At 41.6% G+C, this 23,885-nt stretch overlaps 1 protein-coding gene across 7 annotated transcripts in view; it reads left to right on the top strand.

Annotated features, from left to right (window-relative positions):
- Nucleotides 1–23,885, top strand: part of LOC126237523 (diphthine methyltransferase) — a 161,482-nt gene that overhangs the window by 123,226 nt on the left and 14,371 nt on the right. For all 7 annotated transcript variants that reach the window (XM_049947693.1, XM_049947698.1, XM_049947692.1 and 4 more), the window contains one exon: nucleotides 14,251–14,389. In XM_049947693.1, coding sequence (XP_049803650.1) covers nucleotides 14,251–14,389 — 139 coding nt within the window. The remainder of the gene's footprint in view (nucleotides 1–14,250; nucleotides 14,390–23,885) is intronic.

Genomic DNA, 23,885 nt, shown 5'->3' with positions numbered 1-23,885 from the left:
AGCAAAGTGAACTTCACTGCAAATATAAACATAGCCAAAGCCTTGCAGACAAACAAAAATTACATGAAGTGAAATATAGGGTGAGGAGGGCTATGTGAGAGGCGTTCAACGAATTTAAAAGTTCTATGTACTGGCTTGGCAGAAAATCCTAAGAAATTTTGGTCTTATGTAAAAGTGGTATGTGGATCAAACCAAAATGTCCGGACACTCTGTGACCAAAATGGTACTGAAACATAGGATGACAGACTAAAGTCCAAAATACTAAGTATCTTTTTCCAAATCTGTTTCACAGAGGGAGATTGCACAGTAATTCCTTCTCTAGATTGTTGCACAGATGACAAAATGGTAGATATCAAAATAGGTGATGGAGGGATAGAAAAACAATTAAAATCACTCAAAACAGGAAAGGCTGCTGGACCTGATGGGATACCAGTTCGATTTTACACAGAGTACACGAAGGAACTTGCCCCACTTCTTGCAGTGGTGTGCCGTAGGTATCTAGAAGAGCGTAGCATTCCAAAAGATTGGAAAAGGGCACAGGTCATCCCCATTTTCAAGAAGGGATGTCGAACTGATGTGCAGAACTATAGACCTATATCTCTAACAATCAGTTGTAGAATTTTCGAACACGATTGATTTATTTTTGAAGTCCATTGTGTGAAACCCAGCTCGCACCATTTACCCACGAGACTCAGAGGGCCATGACACGGGTTCCCAGGTAGATGCTTTCTTGACTTCCGCAAGGCGTTTCATACAGTTCCCCACAGTCGTTTATTGAACAAAGTAAGATCATATGGACTATCAGACCAATTGTGTGATTGGATTAAAGAGTTTCTAGATAACAGAACGCAGCATGTCATTCTCAATGGAGAGAAGTCTTCCGAAGTAAGAGTGATTTCAGGTGCACCTCAGGGGAATGTCGTAGGACCATTGCTATTCACAAAATATATAAATGACCTTGTGGATAACATCGGAAGTTCACTGAGGATTTTTACTGATGATGCTGTAGTATATTGAGAGGTTGTAACAATGTTAAATTGTACTGAAATGCAGGAGGATCTGCAGCGAATTTACACATGGTGCAGGGAATGGCAATTGAATCTCAATGTAGACAAGTATAATGTGCTGCGAATATATAGAAAGAAAGATCGTGTATCATTTAGCTACAATATAGCAGGTCAGCAACTGGAAGCATTAATTCCATAAATTATCTGGGAGTACACATTAGGAGTGATTTAAAATGGAATCTTCTTCTTCTTCTTCTTCTTTATCGCCACCTTGTCCCACAGCACATAGGGTCAGCATTGCTCTTCTGGATCCTTCTCCTCCATAGTACTCTATTCATTGCCTCTTCCTTCTTCCATCCTTTCTCCCTTAGGTCCCCAGATATCTTTTCCTTCCACCTCATCTTCGGTCTTCCTCTCCTTGTTGCTCCTTCAATCTTTATATCTTCAACTCTGTTTCCGATATACTCCTCCCCTTTTCTCTGTAAGTGTTCGTACCACCTTAGTCTGCTCTCTTGTATCTTTTTCCCCATGGGTCCCACTTTCACAGCTCCTCTAACAAATTCATTTCTAATCATTTCCTTCCTTGTTACCCCACACATCCACCTCAGCATCCTCATTTCTGCCATTTCCATCTTCCTTTCCTGGGCTACTACAATTGGCCACGTCTCTGCCCCGTATATCGTAGCAGGCCTTACCACCAACTTGTACACTTTCCCTTTCAACCCAATGCTCACCTTCTTGTCACACAACACTCCACTCATTTTCCTCCATTTGTTCCAACCGCAATTTATTCGGTGTTGTGTCTTGCTTTCCAGTCCTCCATCCTCTGTTTGTACAACCCCAGGTATTTAAATTTGCAGACCGATTTCAGCTCATCATCCTGGATCTTGCAAGACCTCATCTGCACATCCTTCAGTGCTAAATATTCTGACTTTGTCCTGCTAATTTTCATCCCTCTTTCTTCTAGTGCCTTCCTCCAATCCTCCAGCTTTTCTTCAAGTCTGTTGATGCTCTGCTCACAAAGAACCACATCATCCTCAAACATCATATTCCTCAGTGCTTCCTTCTTCACATCTTTCACCAGCACATCCATAATCAGGTCAAAGAGGTTGGGACTAAGTGCAGACCCTTGATGTAACCCTACTTTTACTGGAAACTCCTTTGTCATGCCCACACTACTTCTCACCTGTGTCATTGCTCCTCTGTACATTTCCTTCACTACCCTCACATACTTCTCTGTCACGCACTGCTCTCTCATGCTTCTCCATATTTTGTCCCTTGGGACTCTGTCATATGCTTTCTCCAGATCAATGAAAGCCATATGTAGATCGGCTTGTAGCTCCCCGTGTCTCTCCACTATCCACCTTAAAGCATGTATTGCATCAGTCGTTCCTCTTTCAGGCATGAACCCAAACTATTCTTCACACACCACAGTCTCCTTGCGTAATCTTGCTTCTATAACTCTTTCCCAAATTTTCATTGTGTGTGCCATCAGTTTAATACCTCTGTAGTTACTGCAGTCCTTCACATCACCTTTCCCCCTTAAATATTGGGATCAGTACACTAGTTCTCCACTTGTCTGGCATCTCCTCCTGTCACCAAATCTTCTTCATTAAATCCCAAAGGAGCTCAATTCCCTTTTTACCGAGACACTTCCATACCTCAATGGGGATCTGGTCTGGGCCAACTGCCTTCCCATTTTTCATCTTTTAAACTGCCCGTTCGACTTCATCTCTACTTATATCCATCGTTAATCCTTTGTTTGCCCCTCCTTCCTCAGTTCTCACTCTTACATTTTCTTCATTCAGCAATTTCTCAAAATAATTCGACCACCTTTGGATTATTTTTCCATGGTCATGCAGAATTATTCCCGGTCCATCTTTCATTTTTTTTATTGCTGTTAGATCCTTAGAAGCTTTATCTCTTGAGTTGCCTATCCGTATCAATTGTCTCATATCCTGATTTTTCTGTAGTTGCTCGTATGCCTCCCTTACTGATTCAGCTTTAGCTTTAGCCATGGCTTGTTTTGCCTCCTTCTTTGCACTTTTGTATGCTTGCCCATCCTCAGCACTTCCGGACATATCCCACTTCCTCTTAAAATGGAATGACCATATAAAATTAATCGTCAGTAAAGCAGTTTCCAGACTGAGATTCACTGGAAGAATCCTAAGGAAATGCAGTCCGAAAACAAAGGAAGTAGGTTACAGTACACTTGTTTGCCCACTCCTTGAATACTGCTCACTGGCGTGGGATCCATACCAGTTAGGGTTGATAGAAGAGAGAGAGAAGATCCAAGCAAGAGCAGCACGCTTCGTTACAGGATCATTTACTAATCGCAAAAGCATTACGGAGATGATAGATAAACTCTTAGTAGACGGCTCTGCAAGAGAGACGAGTAGCTCGGTACAGGCTTTTGTTGATGATTCGAGAACATTCCTTCACCGAGGAGTCAAGCAGTATGTTCCTCCCTCCTATGTATGTCTCACAAAGAGACCATGAGGATAAAATCAGAGAGATTAGAGAGCCCACACAGAGGCATACCGACAATCTTTCTTTCCACGAACAATACGAGACTGGAATAGAAGGGAGAACCGATAGAGGTACTCGAGGTTCCCTCCCTCCGCCACACACCGTCAGGTGTCTTGCAGAGTATGGATGTAGATGTAGATGTAGAGCTAGATAGGTTGAGGAGGGTGAAGTGTGCTGGGGAATGGGAACTTGCAGTTGGCAAGAAGGCAGCTTGGAGGAGGAGGTATTCAAACAGTTGTACTTTACGTATATACAACAGATTTGACCAACTGTCAGAGTTGAGTGGAGAGGAGCCTCTTGTAGCTGTAGGTGCAGGAAACATGCAGCAGTCCTCAGCAGTTAGGAAGCCTAGATCAGTTGCAAAGTCTAACAGAAAGAAGGAGGTTCTGTTGCTAGGTAGTTTGCACAGTAGAGATGTGGACCAGCAGTTGCAGGAAGTGTTGGGGAGTGAGTACCAGGTCACCAGCATTGTGAAGGCTGTGCAGGCTTGGCTCAAGTGACTGACAGCATAGGGGAGTTATGCAGGAATTTTACGAAAGAACATCAGTTAGTGATAGTGGGAGGAGCAGGGAACAGTCTCGATAGGGACGGGGAATATGACGTAGGTGGTGACCTGGTAAAGATAGCTACTCAAAATGGTGGCACTAATGTGCATTTCGCGCAACTGTTTCAGTATCATGCCCGGCCTCGCCTTAATGCGGCTGTTAGGCGCGTTAACATGGGGCTGGGGAGGGCACTGATGGCGGAGGGCGTGGGTAACATCTCAGTGGCGCCAGTAGGGTCTATCAGTAGATCGGTATTCACTAGGCATGGCCTGCAACTCAATGGGTATGGGAAGCGGAGGCTGGCGAAGCTTATAGGTGACACTGTAGTGGGTGGTGGTGGGACCACTCATGGAAAATTCCTGTGGTAGTTGAAGTCAGCTGATAGTATACCTGCTTAAAGGAAGTCCCTCTAACTAAGAGATCACCTTCAGAGGATGTCATTTTACCAAATAGAGAAGGAATTAGCATATTTCATCAAAATATAAGAGGTATTAGAGATAAAGTTAGTGAACAGCGTATGGTATAGATGTTGACTCTGAAATTATTGGTATATTGGAGCACCACTTAAATAATTTGACAATTCAGAAGCTTCCTTTACCAGGACACAGATTAGCTGGTCATTTTTCAAGGAGTTCCTTGTGGAGTGAGTCCATAAATGTATCACGGCACTGCGCTGAACAGATATTTGGATGTTGTGCAGGGGCAGTTGAATTTAGTGAAACTAAACTTCTAATTGTTGTTGTTTATAGGTCCCCTAACACTGACTGCAGAGCATTTCTGTTCAAGCTAGAGAGGGTACTTGATTCGCTTTATAGGAAGTACTAGAAATTAGTTATAAGTGGTGACTTTAATATTAATTGAGTATATGATGGTGCAAGAAAAAAGATGTTGGTAGATCTCCTAAATTCATAAGATCTGATGCAGATTGTGTTTTTTCCAACTAGGGTGCAGGGGAACAGTATCACAGCCATAGCCAATATTTTTATTCATTCTTCTTTACTAGATGGGCATTCTGTTAGTAAAAGGTTGAATGGCCTTTCAGACCATGATACACAAATTTTAACACTAAAAGGCTTTTGTACTTGAACAAATGTCACATACAATTACCAAGTATGTAGGAAAGTTAATCCAGCGGCAGTAGAGAGTTTTTTAAAACTCATCAAAGAACAAGAGTGGCAGGATGTTTATAATGCCGATAACAGATGACAAATACAATGCTTTTCTTAACACATTTCTCATGTTCTTTGAGAGTTGCTTTCCATTAGAATGTTCTAGCAGTAATAGGCAGCCATGGTGGCTGACTAGTGGGATAAGGATATCATGTAGAACAAAGTGGGAATTATATCAAAATGTTAGAAGTAGTCACAATCAAGCTACTGTAGCCCATTACAGATGGTATTGTTAGGTGCTTAAAAATGTTATTAGGAAGGCAAAGAGTATGTGGTATGCAAATAGAATAGCTAATTCACAGGATAAAATTAAAACCATATGGTCAGTTGTGAAGAAAGTGTTTGGTCAGCAGCACAAGGTTGACAATATAAAGTCAGTTCGCAGTAAAAATATTTCTGTTACTGATAAATCAGATGTGTGTACAGTATTTAACACTCATTTTCTGAATATTGCTGGTGAATTAAATAAAAATTTAGTTTCTACAGGGAATCGTATAACATTCTTGACAAATGCCTTTCCGAGACTGATGTGTGAAAGACCCGTCTGTGATACAGACAAGAGGGAGATTGAGTCAATAATTAAATCACTGAAGACTAAGGACTCTCATGGTTATGATGGAGTGTCTAGCAGTTTATTAAAGTACTGTGCTGCACATTTTAGCCATATTTGTAATTTTTCCTTTAGGAATGGTCGGTTTCCTGAATGATTAAAGTACTCAGTAATAAAGCCGCTTTATAAAAAGGGAGAAAGGGATAATGTACATAATTTTAGACCTATATCTATGTCATCAGCGTTTGCAAAAGTTATTGAAAAGACTGTGTATGTATGGATAATTGATCATTTTATATCACACGATTTCCTATCAAATGTATGGCTTTAGAAGTCGTTTAACAACTGCAAATGCTATATTCTCTTTTCTCTGTGAGGTACTGGGTTGGTTAAACAAAAGGTTTCGAATGCTAGGAATATTTTTTGATTTAAATAAGGCATCTGATTGTGTTGATCACAAAATATTGCTCCAGAAGTTGGACCATTACGGAATACGGGGAGTAGCTCACAGTTCTTTCACCTCTTACTTTAGCAACAGACGGCACTGTATTCACAGTGCTGAAGATGGCTGTGATGTGGAGTGTGAGTGAGGTACAGTCAAATGGGGGATGCCCCAGGGATCAGTGTTGGGACCACTCCTGTTCCTTATTTATATAAATGATTTGCCCTCTAGTATTACGGGTAACTCTAAAATATTTCTGTTTGCGGATGACACTAACTTGGTAGTAAAGGATGTTGTGTGCAACATTGGCTCAGTTTCAAATAGTGTAGTACATGACCCAAGTTCAAGGCTTGTAGAAAATAAACTAATGCTAAATCACAGTAAGGCTCAGTTTTTACAGTTTCTAACAGACAATTCAACAAAACCTGCCATTTTAATTTCATAGAATGGGCATATGAAACTGAACAGTCCAGATTTCTTGGTGTTCAGATAGATAGTGAACTTTCGTGGAAAGCCCACATTCGGGATCCTTGTTCAGAGACTTAGTGATGCCATTTTTAATATTCGAATGGTATCTGAAGTAAATGGTGTTTTGCACGAAAATTAGTCTACTTTTATTATTTTCATTTGCTTGTGTCATATGGCATTATATTTTTGGGTAACTCTTACCATTATAAAAGGATATTTTTGGCTCAGAAATGGGTGGTTCGGGCAATAAGTTGTGTAAGTTTGTGAAACTCTTGTTGACTCCTGTTCATTAGTCTGGATATTTTCACATAGGCCTCTCAACGCATATATTCTTTACTGTCATTTCTTGTTAATAATATCAGCTTATTCCCAAGAATAAGCAGCTTTCACTCATTTAATACTCAGCAGAAATCAAACCTGCATTTGGATCGGACTCCTTTAATTCATGTGCAGAAAGATGTGCATTATACTGCTGCATCCATTTTCTATAAGCTAGCACAAGAATTCAAAAATCTTAGCAGTAATCCACACAGTTTCAAATTGAATCTGAATAGTTTCCTCATGGGTCACTCCTTCTATGTTGTCGAGGAGTTCCTTGAAAAATGAAGCTGATTCTTGTTGTATTGTTGAGTGCATGTACTTAAACTTACGGCTTGACTTATTTTTATCTGGTATTACTTTTACATTGAAATATTATGTACTGACATGTTCCATCACCTTGGAGATTTGGTCCTCAATTCGGTCCTACGGAACTTGACGTGTAAATAAAAAATAAACATAACGCTTTTGCTATATTAAGTCAATGGTCATCTTCACGAACGCCTTCATCGAGGTGAATGGCAGCTCAAAAGGTGTGACGTGCCACGGACGCGGGTTTGTGGTAGCAGTATTATGCTATGAAAGATATTCTCCTGCACCTGCCTGGGACATTTGGTAGTAATTGATAACTGTGAACCACCTACATTGCTTGGTGTTCGGTGTCTTCCCCAACGTCAGTGTCATCTTTCAGCAATATAATTGTCTGTGCGACAGTGGTTTGAGGAGCATTATAGTGCACTCTCATTGGTGTATCGGCGACCAAATTCACATGACGAAAATCCTACGGAACCGGTCTGGGTCACTATCGGGCACCATAACCGCATATGCAGATCAGCGGCTTGTTATTTATGCGAATTACATGACTTGTGAGTAGAGATGAAATGCCACAAACCTTACAGATTCTGGATATGCAGAAGCAGTGACGTATTTTGTTCCAAAGGTGGACAAACAAGCTGTTTAGCTGGTAGTCATAATGTTTTGGCTCATCGGTGTATATGACCTGTGAACATGTTGGCATAGGGCAGTCATATTTGGCAGTGTTGTGAATTTATTTGTAGACAGTATCTTTAATATAGAAATAGTTACGAGTGAGAATACAGTTAGTCCCGTTTACCAGGGTGGAAGAGGTACATTTCGATTCAGCCAGTTGTCGGGGAATTTTTCTGATGAAAGATCTTTCCCTAGTATTCTGCTGGAAAACCAAAGTGTGCGACCTGCTTTACCTACAACTGAGCTAATGCGATCATTCCATTTCGTATCCCTGCCGTGTCGCATCAGGTATTTGTACGAGCTGACGAATTATTTGAATTGTGCATCACTGATACTGTAGTTGTGGGACACTTCAATTTTTATTCACATGTTTTACATTTCCGAACATTTAAAGCAAGTTACCAATCATTGCACCACTCTAAAATTTTTTCAAGATTCAACTGAATATTTGTGCACCTTTCTGCAGGCAGTACTAACCTAATCTACAGGACGAGTCAGAAGTTGCTGTACACCCTGTTATGTCAAAATCCTTACAGGAATGGGGAAACTCTAATATTCCAGTTGGATACACGTGAGTTGATCTATATTTTATGGTATGTACCGAACATGGGTGCCATCTTAAAATTGGCCATCTTGAACCTAAACAATGTAGGAAAAGACAGATTGCTACTTACTGTATAGAAGACATGTCCAGTTGCAGACAGACACAATTAAGACACTCACATATAGCTGTTAGCCACCGCCTTCACCAGTAAAACACACAGACACACACACACACACACACACACACACACACACACACACACGCACACACACACACACACGCACATACCTCAAGCACACACGACCACCAACTCGAGCATCTTGGGCTGGAATGCAACATCCCATGGGATGCAAGCAGCAATCTGTAGAGGGTTGGGAAGGGATAGTACTGTATGGGTGGGGAGAGAGGCGAAAGCTGTTTGGTGGAGTGTGCAGGGACTGGAATGCCAACAGGTGCAGCACCAGGAGGTTGCGGGGTAAGGAGGTACGAAAAAAGGAACAAAAAATGAGAGGAGCAGGGAAAGATGAGCCGATACCTTGGCAGGGGGCAACAAATAAACAGGGTGGAAGATGAGAGTGGGGAGGAGACAATAGGATTCAAATGGTTCAAATGGCTCTGAGCACTATGGGACATAACATCTATGGTCATCAGTCCCCTAGAACTTAGAACTACTTAAACTTAACTAACCTAAGGACATCACACAACATCCAGTCATCACGAGGCAGAGAAAATCCCTGACCCCGCTGGGAATCGAACCCGGGAACCCGGGCGTGGGAAGCGAGAACGCTACCGCACGACCACGAGCTGCGGACCAGACGATAGGACAGAGGGAGTGGAAACCATTGGATTGAGGGCACGGGACCAGTATGTTACTGTAGGATGAGACAGAGTTAGTTACGGGAGTGGAGAATGTGTTGTTAGGATTACTCCCATCTGCATACTCCAGAAAAGCTGTTGGTGGAGGGAAGGACCCAGACGGCTGAAGTGCAGCAGTCATTGTTGTGTTCAGCTGTGTGTTGTGCCACAGGGTTGTCTACTTTGGTGGCCATTAACCCTGGTGGACAATTAGTTGGTATTCGTACCAATATAAAAAGCTGTGCAATGTTTGCAGCAGAGCTGGTAAATGACTGGTGGCCTCTTATGGGGTGACAGGACTGGACTAGAAAGTGCTGGGTTGATGTATTCTGCTTTACTACCCGAGCCATCTGGATCCTTACCTCCACCAGCAGCTTTTCTTAACTGTGGAGGTGAGGGCTACCCTTACGACACATTCTCCGCTCCTGTAAATATCCCGGCCTCGACCTACAGTAACGTACTGTCCAAACGCCCTCCACCCGACAGTTTCCACCCCGTCTGTCCTGTCGTCTCCTCCCCATTCTCATTTCGCACTCCGTTTATTTGCAGCCCCCTGCCAACGCATCTGCCCATCTTTCCTCACTTCTCTCCTTTTTTGTTCCTTTTTTCCCCAACTCCTTGCCCCACAACCTTCCAATGCTGCACCTGTTGACAATCGAGTCCCTGGAACTCCGCCAGACAGTATTCGTCTCTCTCCCCACCCGTACACTACTATCCCTTCCATTTCCCCACACCATGCAGATTCCTGCTTGCATCCCCCAGATTCTGTAGTTGACAGTCGTGTGTGCATGAGGTGTGCGTACTTCTCTCTCTCTCTCTCTCTCTCTGTGTGTGTGTGTGTGTGTGTGTGTGTTGTACTAACAAAGGCTGTGGCCAAAAATTATATGAGTGTCTTTTAATTGTGCCTGTCTACAACTTGATGTGTCTTCTTTACGATAAACAGCAATCTGTTTTTTCCTACATTGTTGAAATTCCTACATAGAGTTTCCATTGTTTCGTCTTGAATCCAAGCCAGTTTTCTTAAATCGGAAGGGAGTCATGTGATACATCGTATGACATAAGCATTTCCTGACCAAGGCATTCCTGTAAACATGTTTGAAATAGCAGTTATAGTTCAGGTAACTGAAGATGGCTTTGACCAAAGAAGAGAGAACTGAGGTTATATTAATGTCTGTAGAATGGAGTGTCCATGTTGTAGTGGGAGATTTTAACAACCAGCTCCCAGACAGACCTCCAATTTCACACAACACTGACAGATGCTTAATTTCTGAATTCATAGAAAGTGGGACTGTGGCTAAGGGACAGAGTGGCCGTCCAAAAATGCTACTGATGATACAACCCTGACAGTGGTTTTGGCATTCTTTGTGAAGAGCCCACACTGCAGCACATAACGTTTGTCAACAGAATGTGGAATTAGCCAGGCATCGATCCTATGAATCCTTTGTGCTTATTGATAGCATCCGTTTGAGATTCGGCTACTCGGGCACCTAGCTGGGGATGACACAGACAGACGTATGCAGTTTTGCATATGTGGACCCCAGAGCAAGTTCAATAAGATCGCTCTTTTGCACAAGGTATCTTGATCAGTGATGAAACAAACTTTTTTGTCAGTATTGAAGTCAACCATCACAGCCACAGATACTGGAGTGACCAGAATTCACATTGGATGGAACTGCCCGAGGTAGTTGGTGACATAAAGATTATGGTGTGGTGTGGAAATTGACCCATTTTCATGGACCAGAACCTAAATGCTCAACGCTATCTGGAAATGCTGCAAGAAGCGGTGTTTCTGTTAGTTCTTAATGAAGATGGCAGCTTTCCCTCTTAGTTTCAACAGGATGGAGCTCCACCTCATAACAGAGCAGTTGTTACTCAGTGGTTAGATGGTCAGTTTTGTGGACATTGGTTTGGCTGATGTGGTTCCATGGAGTGGCCACCCAGATCACCTGATCTTGCTCCACTTTTATCTGTTGGGTCATTTAAAGCAACCCGTATATGTGGAGACAATAAGGAACAGACACCATCTCGAGAAATGCATTGAAGAAGCATTTGTTGGCATTTCTGTGGAAAACCTTTGTGAATGCATGACAGTTGGATTCAGTGCCTTCAAATGTGCATTGACCGAGAGGGACACAGTGTTGAACTTATTAAATGACTTTCCTTTATGACGAACAGTCCAATCTGTAATTTCTACCAAAATGTGTTGTAACTTTTGAACTATACCTGCTACATCAAATCTGATTGCAGGAATGAACATGTCAGAAAATGCTGATGTTATTTGATATGTCACATGCCACCCCCCCTTTTACATAAAAAAAAAACTTAGATTCAAGATGGCCGATTTCAAGATGGCACCCATGTTCAGTGCATAGCATAAAAGATGGACCACCTCACCCATACCTTGCTGGAAAATTTTGGTTTCCCCATTGCTGCAGGGTTTTTGACATAACGGGGTGTACTGCAACTTCCGACCCACCTGGTAGTGATAACTGCGTCATCTGAGGTTATTATTAATATTGTGTGCAAGATCATTAACGTACAACATGAAAACCGAAGGTCTCAACACATTTCCCTGGAGCATACCCAAAGTTACTTCTATACCTGTTGAGCAGTCTCCATCCCAGATACAGAGCTGTGCGTTCCCTACCAAGAAATCGTTTTTCCAATTACAAATTGCAGTTTATACCCCATACATATATAACAAATTGCCTGTTGTCTTCTGTCTCATGTTCTTTGACTCTCAATTGTTCGATGTTTTTCTGACATTTAGCCGTCAAGACTGGCTCGCATTACTCACTTTAGCGGCCATCCCTCATTGCTGGTTGCACTGTATTCCGTATATGATGCTGTACTTCTTATAATTCCCACATCAACTTGTTCTGTGGTGCTTCACTGTCTCCCAGATCAGTTGGTCGTGCACTTTTTTCCTACTTGTTTCCTAATTCTATTGTTGGTCTTCTCTGTCACCAAAGGTTTCTCTTTATTGATTTATATCCAAAGCAGTTTTCAAACCTCTTTATGGGAACACAGTTGAATAATGTACATATTGACATGTCTTTAGAGTCTACCCTCATATTACAGTTTTAAATGTGGGTTCAGTTTCAGACCATGGTTGTAAGCATACAGCTTCTAATAATTTCAGTGCCATTCTACCTATTTTTCTCAGAGTACCACTGTGAAATTGACCATCTCCAACACTTGCTAACCCCCCAATGCTAGAAATTAGGTGGATTAGACCCTACCATTATTAATGAAAAGATAACTGAAGCAGGCCACCTATGACGACATAAGAAAGGCAAAATTACTGGAAAATTATCAAGTTCTGTACAGGAATCTTTCTGACAATATTTGGGAATAACCACGGGTACCCCTGTACATTATTTGCACAAGTGGAGTTGTTTCAAGTGTCACCCTCACTGAATTTGTTTGCACCATCTCTTTAAAATGTAAATTAAAGAATGCAGTAAGAGGTGCTCACGTCAGTTGTGTGTTAACTGCTCATTGCACACGGAAGCAACGTTCAGCGACATTCAATATGGCTACAAGGAAAAAAGTTTCAACACACCACTGTAATACATATAGTGTAATAATTTTCTGCTTTTCACCAAATAGTAGAAGCACTGAGTCATCAACAGGCAAGCACTGAGTCATCAACAGGCACACAAAAAATCAATTAAAACGTTTTTAGCTTTCAGACAAATGTAGCTGCACTGTGTGTGTGTGTGTTTGTTAAGAATTTGTCCAAAAGCTAGCAAAGCTCTCATCCCTTTTTGTGTGCCTCTAAATGACTCAGCATGTAACTATTTGGTTGTGGTATCCTAACTCCTAGATTATTTGCATTCTACCAAAACTTACCTTACCATGTTTATTTTTCTACTTCGTGTTACCAGCATGAGGGGCATTCAATAAGTAATCCAATACATTTTTTTCTCAACCAGTTTCATTTGAAAAAAATGCAGAATTTATTGTGGAACGTTGTGGAATATTCCTGCTTCAACCCCTGTAGTTTCATAAAGTTCCAATAGGTGGCGGCACTATACATAGCCTTCAAAGTGGCATATGTAACAGAGATGTGGAGTTCTCACTGAATTCATTTTGGTGGAAAACCTGAGCGTCGAAAATATTCGTAGATGCTCGCAGAATGTCTACGGCAACCTGGCAGCGAAAAGGAGCAGGACGAGTCATCGGACGAAGTATCCGTCATCGTCGCAACGAGGTGCAAACCTGTCCGATCTCCCGTGTGCCAGATGGCCGTACACGGCTGTGACTCCTGCAATGTTGGAACATTGGGACACTCTCATTTGAGGTGATCGTTGAATCACAGTTGAACAACTTACTGCTCAGCTGGACATCTCTGTTGATAGTTCTGACACACTTGTCCACCAGTGGGGATACTCAAAGGTGTTTGCCCTCTGGGTTTCTCATAAACTCAATGAAGGATGCACTCTGCAGGAATCAGTATACGAATGATGAAAAGGGTATCAGTGCAGCAAGACATTGACATCGATCAGTAGGGTGCTACCGTGTGGTCGTACAGGACCTCTCAGTGTGGTGGTAAAGGCCATCACATTGCATGGAGATTGTTGAAAAATAGGACTTACAAAAAGTGTTTCATTACTTATTGAACGCCCCTGGTATTTTGTAATCTCTATTTGTATTGTAATTATATCTTCATGAATACCCTTATAGATTTGAATGGAAAGTGATAGCAGATTCTTGGTCTTAAAAAGCTTTATCATGACATCATGATCAGTTAAAACTTGCCAATTCTTTCTCAAAAAGAACATAGGTGAATGTTATTACACATATAAACCATTTTTTCTGTTGTGAAAGGTGGAGATGACTGCAAGTTTCACACCTTTGATTTGAGATGTGGCGTTAGTCAACCAACAGTAACAAATAAGAGTCACGAAACAGGTGTGACGAGCCTACACTGCAATGCAATGCATCCCAACACATTGGCGTCAGGAAGGTATGTTCTGTGGCATAAATCATATGACATTATGTATAAAAATTTGGCCTGCAATATTTTTTTTCTTGTGCAGTTATGTGCAAATTTGATATTCCCAATGTCTTCCACCTCAAACATATATATTTTTTATTTTATACCTGTTGATCAAGGATTTATTAGTCTAGTAAATAAAACACACACACACACACAAATCTGGCACTGGAGATGCGTCTATTGCAGCTGCTAGTGTGTGTGTGTGTGTGTGTGTGTGTGTGTTTCAGAGAGAGAGAGAGAGAGGTGAGAGGTAGGTCTCTCTCTCTCTCTCTCTCTCTCTCTCTCTCTGACAGACACACACACACACACACACACACACACACGCTGTCTTTCTTACTTGCTGCTTTGATTTCACTTTGTTTTATCGACATGCAAGCACAGCCTTGGCTGAGGGTTTGGGTACAATACTTATACAATCCTCAATGTGTGTAATCCTCTCTTCCATACCAATATTGTTAAATGCAGAATTAACTCTGTTGGTTATATTTCCAGGCAACTAAACCATTGAACCAATTTTGGCGAAATGTGGTATGGAGATAGCTTGTACCATGAGCAGAACCAGTAAGAGGATGAAGGAAAGAATGGAATATCTTTTTCTCACCTCAGTGAACATAAACTGAGTTAAAAAATTATTAAATTTGTAGAAAACTGTATATGCCGTACAATGTACAGATGCGAATGCCCCTCCGCAGGCACCACTTAGCAGCAGTGCTGCGTGTTGTGTCAGGGCCCACTGTGAGCTGTGCTTACCAGAAGAGGCAGACACGTGAATGCAGTTGACGTTATTGCGTGTACAATAGCTTACTGGGTTACCATCACTCATCGTAACTGAACTATCGATTTGCGAGCATAGCCGTGGGTAACAGGCGGTATTTAATAATTGTTAAACTTAAATAAAATGTCTCTGATTTCTTAAACTAAATTTAAAATAGGACCATTAATATGAATGCTTCTACTTTGTAAAAAGCTTTTGACATTTGTTTTTAATCATCTAGGATATAGTAATAATTATTTTGATTCATTGTGGTTTAACAAATTTTCTTATTTTTCTACGTTGTATGTTGTCATGACCAGAAATGCTCAATCGCATTACCATTTTACAGGTCACATAGATCTACCAAATTTAGGCTGACTTTTTTTGTTATTTTTTATTCGCACAAATTTTTATTGACAAACCTGCAGTTAACATTCGTGTTTATTCAATATGCTGGCTACAAGATGCCTTCAGTGAAAGTTTGGTGTCTGGTATCACCATCATGAGAACATTCAAAGAACTCACACTTTCATTTAACATGACATTTTTACAATTATGATTACATTTTGTATGCTCACCTGTGGATGAAATTATGCTGCACCCTTTGCCCTCCCTCCACTGTGAGTGCAACAGCTGTCAGAGGTGGTTTGCCATCTACTGGTCACATTACATTTCTCCCCCTTCCACCTCTGACCCATTGTCAACTGCTAATTGCTATTCTGCCATTCACAAGAACCTCAAGCAATATATATAAAAATGTAAATGGCACGGTAACAGTTTATGTATGAGCCAACACTTCCTCCTCCATACAAGCCCTTTAATTCTCAGTATTAACACTTCAATATTTGTCATAGAACATTGACTAGCAACATTCTTTGCACCTAGACGTCAGTTTACTACTTGTCATTCAGCTGTCATGAATCTTCAAATACTGATTCTAGACAACTCGATAATTTATAAAATGAGTAGCCAATAAGATATTTGTGTGTGTGTTTTTTTTAATCTATGGAGAGTCCCTATTTCATGCATTATATCAGATGGAAACTCAATGAAGACCTTCACACTGTAGTAAAGACCCTTACATTGACCTGTACGTAGAGAAAGAAAATCTACATGGAAATTATTGTTCTGTCTTGCATTGTTGTAGTGTAACACACAGTTTCTCAGAAACAGTAAACCCATCAGAGTGTACATATTGTGGTGGTTCCACCTCTTTTTATTTCTTCATTTGTTATCCTCAGTGTTGACGTACTGCCTTGCTACACTGGCTGAAAATTTGGACACAGACTACAGTAAATAATGTAGCCGACAGATGCACAGTTGCATTTAACAGTACTTTAATTTCACTTTTCACAACCCCCTAATAATACACAGTCATATGGCCAGTGCACTGTTTTATAACTTCCAATAACCCTCATTAAAAGTTAGCAGGCGAACCTCCACATAGCGCTACAATAGTTTACTGTTGAACATCTACTAGCAGTAAAACCTAACCACAAAGTCCACAGTTCTTGATGAATGATCAGGTACATATGGAGCAGACACTGTCATTGCTTTTACACATGGACTACTTGTTTAACACTTATTCCACTGTTAATTTGAAGCATTGTTGTTGTTCTAACCAGCACAGGTTACTCTTGTGAAACTCGGCCACGAACAGATTATCCCACGACCAAAAATCGGGCCCTTATATATCGTCACAATAATAGGTCCTGAAACTAAACATTGTTTAAAGTTAAATTTACAGAAATTACAATTAAAACTTACTTGCGTACTTACTTATCCATGGCTTGGGCCTTAGTGACCATATCCTCCTCCACACTCCTCCATCACCCCTGATTGTGAGCCTCCAGCCACCACTCACCCACTCCTAGTCCCATGTCCTCGGTGTTCTTGTCAGTACTGTCCTTCCATCTTGTCCGTGGCCATCCTCGATATCTCCTTCCAGCTACAGCCCCCAGAAACACATCGTGGGATATCCTCCCTTCATTCATCCTTGCTACTTGTCCAGCCCAAGTCAACCGTCTTCCTATTATTCATTTTATAATGTCAGGCTGATGTGTAGAGCTCTTTTAATTCTCGGCTTTGTCAAATTCTCCACTCCCCTGTTTGTGAATCTATCACAGGACCATATATTTTTATGAGGATTTTTCATTCAAAAACAAGTAGTTTCTCTTTGTCTGTTCTCCTAAAGGTCAGGCTTTCACAACTGTACATAACCACTGGCATAATCATACTTTGGTACAGCCTGATCTTAAAACTTCTTGACTGGGATCTTTTCTTCAGCACATCCTGAAGGCTAACATATGCTCTGTTGCCTCCAACAATTCTTGCATTTATTTTGATTTCACAGATGTTCTGATCATTGCAGAGACTACCAAGGTATTTCAAAGTATTTGACCTTTTGAATCGGAGACTGTCCACAGCGAGCGGGTCCCCGTCTGTTGCTGACTTGCTCAGGACCGTGTATTCTGTCTTATCTTCACTGACTTACAGGCCTGCCCTACTGGCAATCTTGCATTACGAGCCTGCCATTCTTCTGAGCTCTTCTCTGCTACCGCTGATTAGAATTATATCATCCACGTGTGCCAGTTGGGTCTTTGACATGTTGTCTAAGGGTATTCCAATGAGGTCAGTTTTCATAAATTCCCAGTCTATTTTTTCCAGCACAAGGTTGAATAATATAGGGGAGAGGGTGTCTCCCTGTCTGAGGCCAGTTCGAACTTTGAACTGTTCTGATAGACCGGTACTTGTCTGCACTTTACAGAGTGTTTGTTCTAGACACAATGCCACCAAGCGAATTATTTTAGATGGAAACTCAAATTCTTTTAGTGCTCTGATTATAGTATCCACATGTACACTGTCATAGGCTTTTTTGAAGTCAATGAAGAGCATGTGCATGTCTGTATTATATTCCCAGCATTTCTCAGTTGTTTGACGTAGCGTAAATAGTTGGTCCACTGTTGATCTGCTGCATCTAAACCCTCTCATCTCCCAATACGTGCTGCAGCCTACATCCTTCTGAATCTGTTTAGTGTATTCATCTCTTGGTCTCTCTCTATGATTTTTACCCTCCACGCTGCCCTCCAATACTAAATTGGTGATCCCTTGATGCCTCAGAACATGTCCTACCAACTGATCCCTTCTTCTTGTCAAGTTGTGCCACAAACTCCTCTTCTCCCCAATCCTATTCAATACTTCCTCATTAGTTACATGATCTACCCATCTAATCTTCAGCATGCTTCTGTAGCAACACATTTCAAAGGCTTCTATTCTCTTCTTGTCCAAACTATTTATCGTCCATGTTTCACTTCCATACATGGCTACACTCCATACAAATACTTTCAGAAACGACTTCCTGACATATAAATCTATACTCGATTTGAACAAATTTCTCTTCTTCAGAAACGCTTTCCTTGCCATTGGTAGTCTACATTTTATATCCTCTCTATTTTGACCATCATCAGTTATTTTGCTCCCCAAATTGCAAAACTCCTTTACTACTTTAAGTGTCTCATCTCCTAATCTAATTCCTCAGCATCGCCCGACTTAATTCGTCTACATTCCATGATCCTCATTTTCCTTTTGTTGATGTTCATCTTATATCCTCCCTTCAAGACACTCTCCATTCCATTCAACTGCTCTTCCAAGTCCTTTGCTGTCTCTGATAGAATTACAATGTCATCGGCGAACGTCAAAGTTTTTATTTCTTCTCCATGGATTTTAATACCTACTCCAAATTTTTCTTTTGTTTCCTTTACTGCTTGCTCAATATACAGATTGAATAACATCGGGGAGAGGCTACACCCCTGTCTCACTCCCTTCCCAACCACTGCTTCCCTTTCATGTCCCTCGAATATTATAACTGCCATCTGGTTTCTGTACAAATTGTAAATAGCCTTTCGCTCCCTGTATTTTACCCCTGCCACCATCAGAATTTGAAAGAGATTATTCCAGTCAACATTGTCAAAAGCTTTCTCCAAGTCTACAAATTCTAGAAACGTAGGTTTGCTGTTTCTTAATCTAGCTTCTAAGATAAGTCGTAGGGTCAGTATTGCCTCACGTGTTCCCAAATTTCTACGGAATCCAAACTGATCTTCCCCGAGGTCGGCTTCTACCAGTTTTTCCATTCGTCTGTACAGAATTCGCGTTAGTATTTTGCAGCCGTGACTTATTAAACTGCTAGTTCAGTAATTTTCACATCTGTCAACGCCTGCTTTCTTTGGATTGGAATTATTATATTCTTCTTGAAGTCTGAGGGTATTTCGCCTGTCTCATACATTTTGCTCACCAGATGGTAGAGTTTTGTCAGGACTGGCTCTCCCAAGGCTGTCAGTGGTTCTAATGGATTGTTGTCTACTCCCGGGGCCTTGTTTCGACTTAGGTCTTTCAGTGCTCTATCAAATTCTTCACGCAGTGTCATATCTCCCATTTCATCTTCATGTACATCCTCTTCCATTTCCATAATATTGTCCTCAAGAACATCGCCCTTGTAGTCCCTCTATATACTCCTTCCACCTTTCTGCTTTCCCTTCTTTGCTTAGAACTGGGTTTCCATCTGAGCCGTTGATATTCATACAAGTGGTTCTCTTTTCTCCAAAGCTCTCTTTAATTTTCCTGTAGGCAGTATCTATCTTACCCCTAGTGAGACAAACCTCTACATCCTTACATTTGTCCTCTAGCCATGCCTGCTTAGCCATTTTGCACTTCCTGTCGATCTCATTTTTGAGACGTTTGTATTTCTTTTTGCCTGCTTCATTTACTGCATTTTTATATTTTCTCCTTTCATCAATTAAATTCAGTATTTCTTCTGTCACCCAAGGATTTCTACTAGCCCTTGTCTTTTTACCTACTTGATCCTCTGCTGCCTTCACCACTTCATCCCTGTTAATCTTACAAGGCCAGATCAGTCAATCATCCAGACTGTTGCCCCTGCAACTACTGAAAAGGCTGCTGCTCCTCTTCAGGAACCACAAGTTTGTGTGGCCTCTCAACAGATACCGCTCCGTTGTGGTTGCACCTACAGTACAGCTACCTGTGTCGCTGAGGCACGCAAGCCTCCCCACCAACGGCAAGGTATATGGTTCATGGGGTGGGGTGGGGGGGGGGGGCAGGGAGCGAGGGGGGGGTTGTCATGGCTACATTAAGATCTGAATATTTCACAGTCAAGAGTTTCCTTGCCCTATCGCAGTCACTGGCCACTGGCCATATGCCACCCGCCACCTAATGCCAGGTGCCATCTGACCAGGCAAACACGGCGTGTCGCTATGAGTGCATTATCGACTATCATTTTCTTATTTGCAGTTGTAACATTTACCTTGCTGTTAAATATTGGGTTTTGAATGCTTGGAACTTATGAACATTGTTCGAGACTTTGTAAAATAGAGAGAGGTGTGAAGACAACAGAGGTGGCACAGAACCTTTGTACTGCTTGTAGGGTGAGTACTTCTGGGCGAACGTGTCAGAAATTTAGTAAAAAAAAAAAAAATTCAAAAATAACATAAGGCTCATTCTGCAGAGACACCCAATATCCACATGTACCTATATAAGAATCTGTGAGTGGTAGTAATGCTGAAAGGAAATAGCCTGTCAGATGAAAGAATGGAGAAATTCCAGGTGTTTTCAATGTTTCTGATTGTGTCAATCTTGTGCCATGTGCTTATTTCATATTGAAACAAGTGTTGTGAATTGAGAGGAGGAATCAAATTATGTGCTTCTGAGAAAAATAGTTTACTTGTGTACTATTATCAAGTGCAAAAAAAAGCTCCTTAATTCCTTTTTGGGTGATGTGTAAATTTCGGTGTCACCCCATCTTACTTTTTCTTGGGACCAAAAGCCAGTGGACAGTATTCTGATTACTAATGACATCCTACTGGTTCCACTTGCTCCGTCAAATCTGTGAATAGTTTGATGTTGGCTATCTGCACACTACACTCGCAGCCAAGTTGATGTCTTTCTGTTTATATCGTAAGATCAGTCAGTCAGCAAATATAAACAAACTGCGTACTGTTTATTGTTGCAGTTAATGTAACATGCAGGGCACAGGTTGAATAAACATTAATTTTATAATGTGCCATTGCATTACAATACTTCACAGGGATATTTTATGCAATTTTTATTGTTGCTTGTCTTTCAGATCTTAATGGAGATGACAACATAAGATTTGTTGAAGGTACTGTGGCAGTTATTCCACTAATTGTGTGATGGTGTATCTCCCAGCATGCATTTTCTGTATTTGTTTGAATGTCACTCGCATTTGTAGTTTGCACAGCAGTGACACTGATACCTCGTCCCACGGATCGAGGTCCTGTGATCGTGGAACAAATGCCATTAGCTTTATACTGAACAGATCTGCTTTGTGGTACTGCAAATAAATTGTTATCTACTTATTTCATCTAATTCTACTTAAGAAATATATTTGTCACTGGCACTAGGTATTAGTATATTCTACAGCAGTTAAGAATTGAGGTCCTGTCATAGCCGAGAGATGTAGATTAAACAATCCGATTAGGAACACAGGTTACTGAACACAACATATGATGAGAGTCATAGCTGGCTAGTTGGCTGAGAACCATAATAATGCCAGTTGGCTGAGTGAGATGCAAATGGTGCTGTATTGAACTGAGATGTAAAAAAAAAATTAGACAATTTTAACTTCTACATGGCAACAGTGTTGCACTAAAACTTCCCTCAATGGAGTAACAAATAACAACTGTACAAGAAAATTTGAGGAATATGACATAGCAGTAGTTGCAGATCTAGAAAATAAACATGACAATGCAGATGCTATCCATGCTTTACATAAGAGGAAGTTTGAAGTAACTTAAAAAACCAGATGATTAAATTAATATCAGTGGATAAAATCACTAGGGAGTTCAACAAACATGTAAAAACATTGGGTACTAAAACTGATCAAGTCAGGCTGTTCAACTATCTCGGAAGTAATGATACAGTCACGATAGTTGCTTAACACACACGTGAATATAAAAATAATAACAACAAAACAAGCATTTACCGTTAAATCATTCCAACATATCGGAGAAAATACATAGCTACAATGCAAAATCAGCTGTGTGCAATTTATCTCTCTACGAACCCTCAAGAATCGAGCAGAGAACCGACTGGAAGCAACAGCAATTTACATGCAGAGGACAAAGAACAGAACAATTTAGCTGTAAACAATAAAAAATCTGAAGGAACTACAAGGAATAAAGGAGGTAAATCTACAAAATAAAAAAGGGAAGATGCAATTCATTTGATACACCTTTCGACACATTATCTTCCTCACCAATGTATTTAGGGAAAACGTATGAGTGTCAAAGAGGACCTACTTTAAGGACCCAATGACCAGAACAAAATGCAATATCAGTACTGGGGTTCCCCAGGGGCTCACGGTTCTTTAGTGAGTCACGTGTGGTACACACAGGACCCCAAGCTATTGCAGCTCGTTCTTCCTTCCCGGGTTGCATTATCTTCACCGTGTCCCTCCCTCCCTATCCTCACTCCTTCCCCACCGCCCCCTCCTTCCCCTTTCTCACCGTTCCGATTTATGTCGACCTGGCTATTGACCTCATTCCCTATATTCCCCGCGATTTTGTTCCTCTTTCATTCTTTCTGGCATTTTGGTTCCCCCTTGGAGTTTGATCTCCACTTCTAAATCTTCTGTCTTTAGTGTGAGCCTGTGGTGTGGATTCCTCTCCTCCCATTCCTTTCTCTCATCCGTCCCCACTGTAGCCCCCTTCCCCCCACTAGGTGACCAGCACGCGTAGCCAGTCCGTGTGGTAGGGCTGTTATGTACCTATATGGCTGAGCCCCCTGACAACACAGGGATCACATTACTGATTCCTGAGCTGTTGCCTCCCTACGTATGCCATATAGTTGTTGCTTGTCATCCCGGAGCATCGGAATGCCAGCAACGGCCGCTGTGCCAGATGGCCCTAGTTGTGTCACATGTGGCACGTGCAGCTATCAGACTGTAAAAATGTGGCCATTCTCAAACGGGCATCTCTTCGAATGGTAGCACGTCATTGAACGCTGCTTCGTGTGACCCTGCAGCTGTTCCTTTCCTGGCCACACCTTGCAGGAGGACGAGGTTCACCATCTCGGGATGAAACACTTTCCCTGCTATCCGGTCTGTACTACGACGGATGGGGACATAATCACCACCGTAAAGAAATTGTTTTTTGTGGAGAATATTGAGGGCAAATATGGCGAAGTGGCATCTCTCAGTAAGATGCGGTCGGGCTCCCTGTCGATCAGAGCTGCTTCTGCCTCACAGTTTGCAGCTCTTCACGCTTGTGATCGTCTCGGTGACATCCCGATGTCTGTTACCTCACACCGGTCTCCGAATATGGTCCAGGGAGCGCTTTTTTGTAGGAATCTCATCCTTCAGACTGATGAGGAATTCTGGGCTATCCTGGAGTAAGACAGCATTCATTTTGTTCGAAGTGTGCAGGAGGGTCATAAAGACAACTGCACCTATACCGGCACCTTTATTCTGGCTTTCGAGGGAGATACCATTCCAGAGAAGGTCAAGGTTATGTGTTACCAATGTGATGTGAAGTTGTACATGCCACCAGACAGGAGGTGCTTTCGGTGCTTGTTTTTTGGGCATACGTGTTTCCACTGTATAGCGGGACCCTCTCTGTGGTAACGCAGACACACTCTCTGTGAGGGAAGCTACTGTGTTCCACCACCTTTCTGTGTAAT

This window comes from Schistocerca nitens, chromosome 2, assembly GCF_023898315.1.
Source record: "Schistocerca nitens isolate TAMUIC-IGC-003100 chromosome 2, iqSchNite1.1, whole genome shotgun sequence".
Classification (NCBI taxonomy): Eukaryota; Metazoa; Arthropoda; class Insecta; order Orthoptera; family Acrididae; genus Schistocerca; species Schistocerca nitens.
The sequence above is the reverse complement of the archived record's forward strand: the minus strand, read 5'-3'. Positions and strand labels throughout refer to the sequence as shown.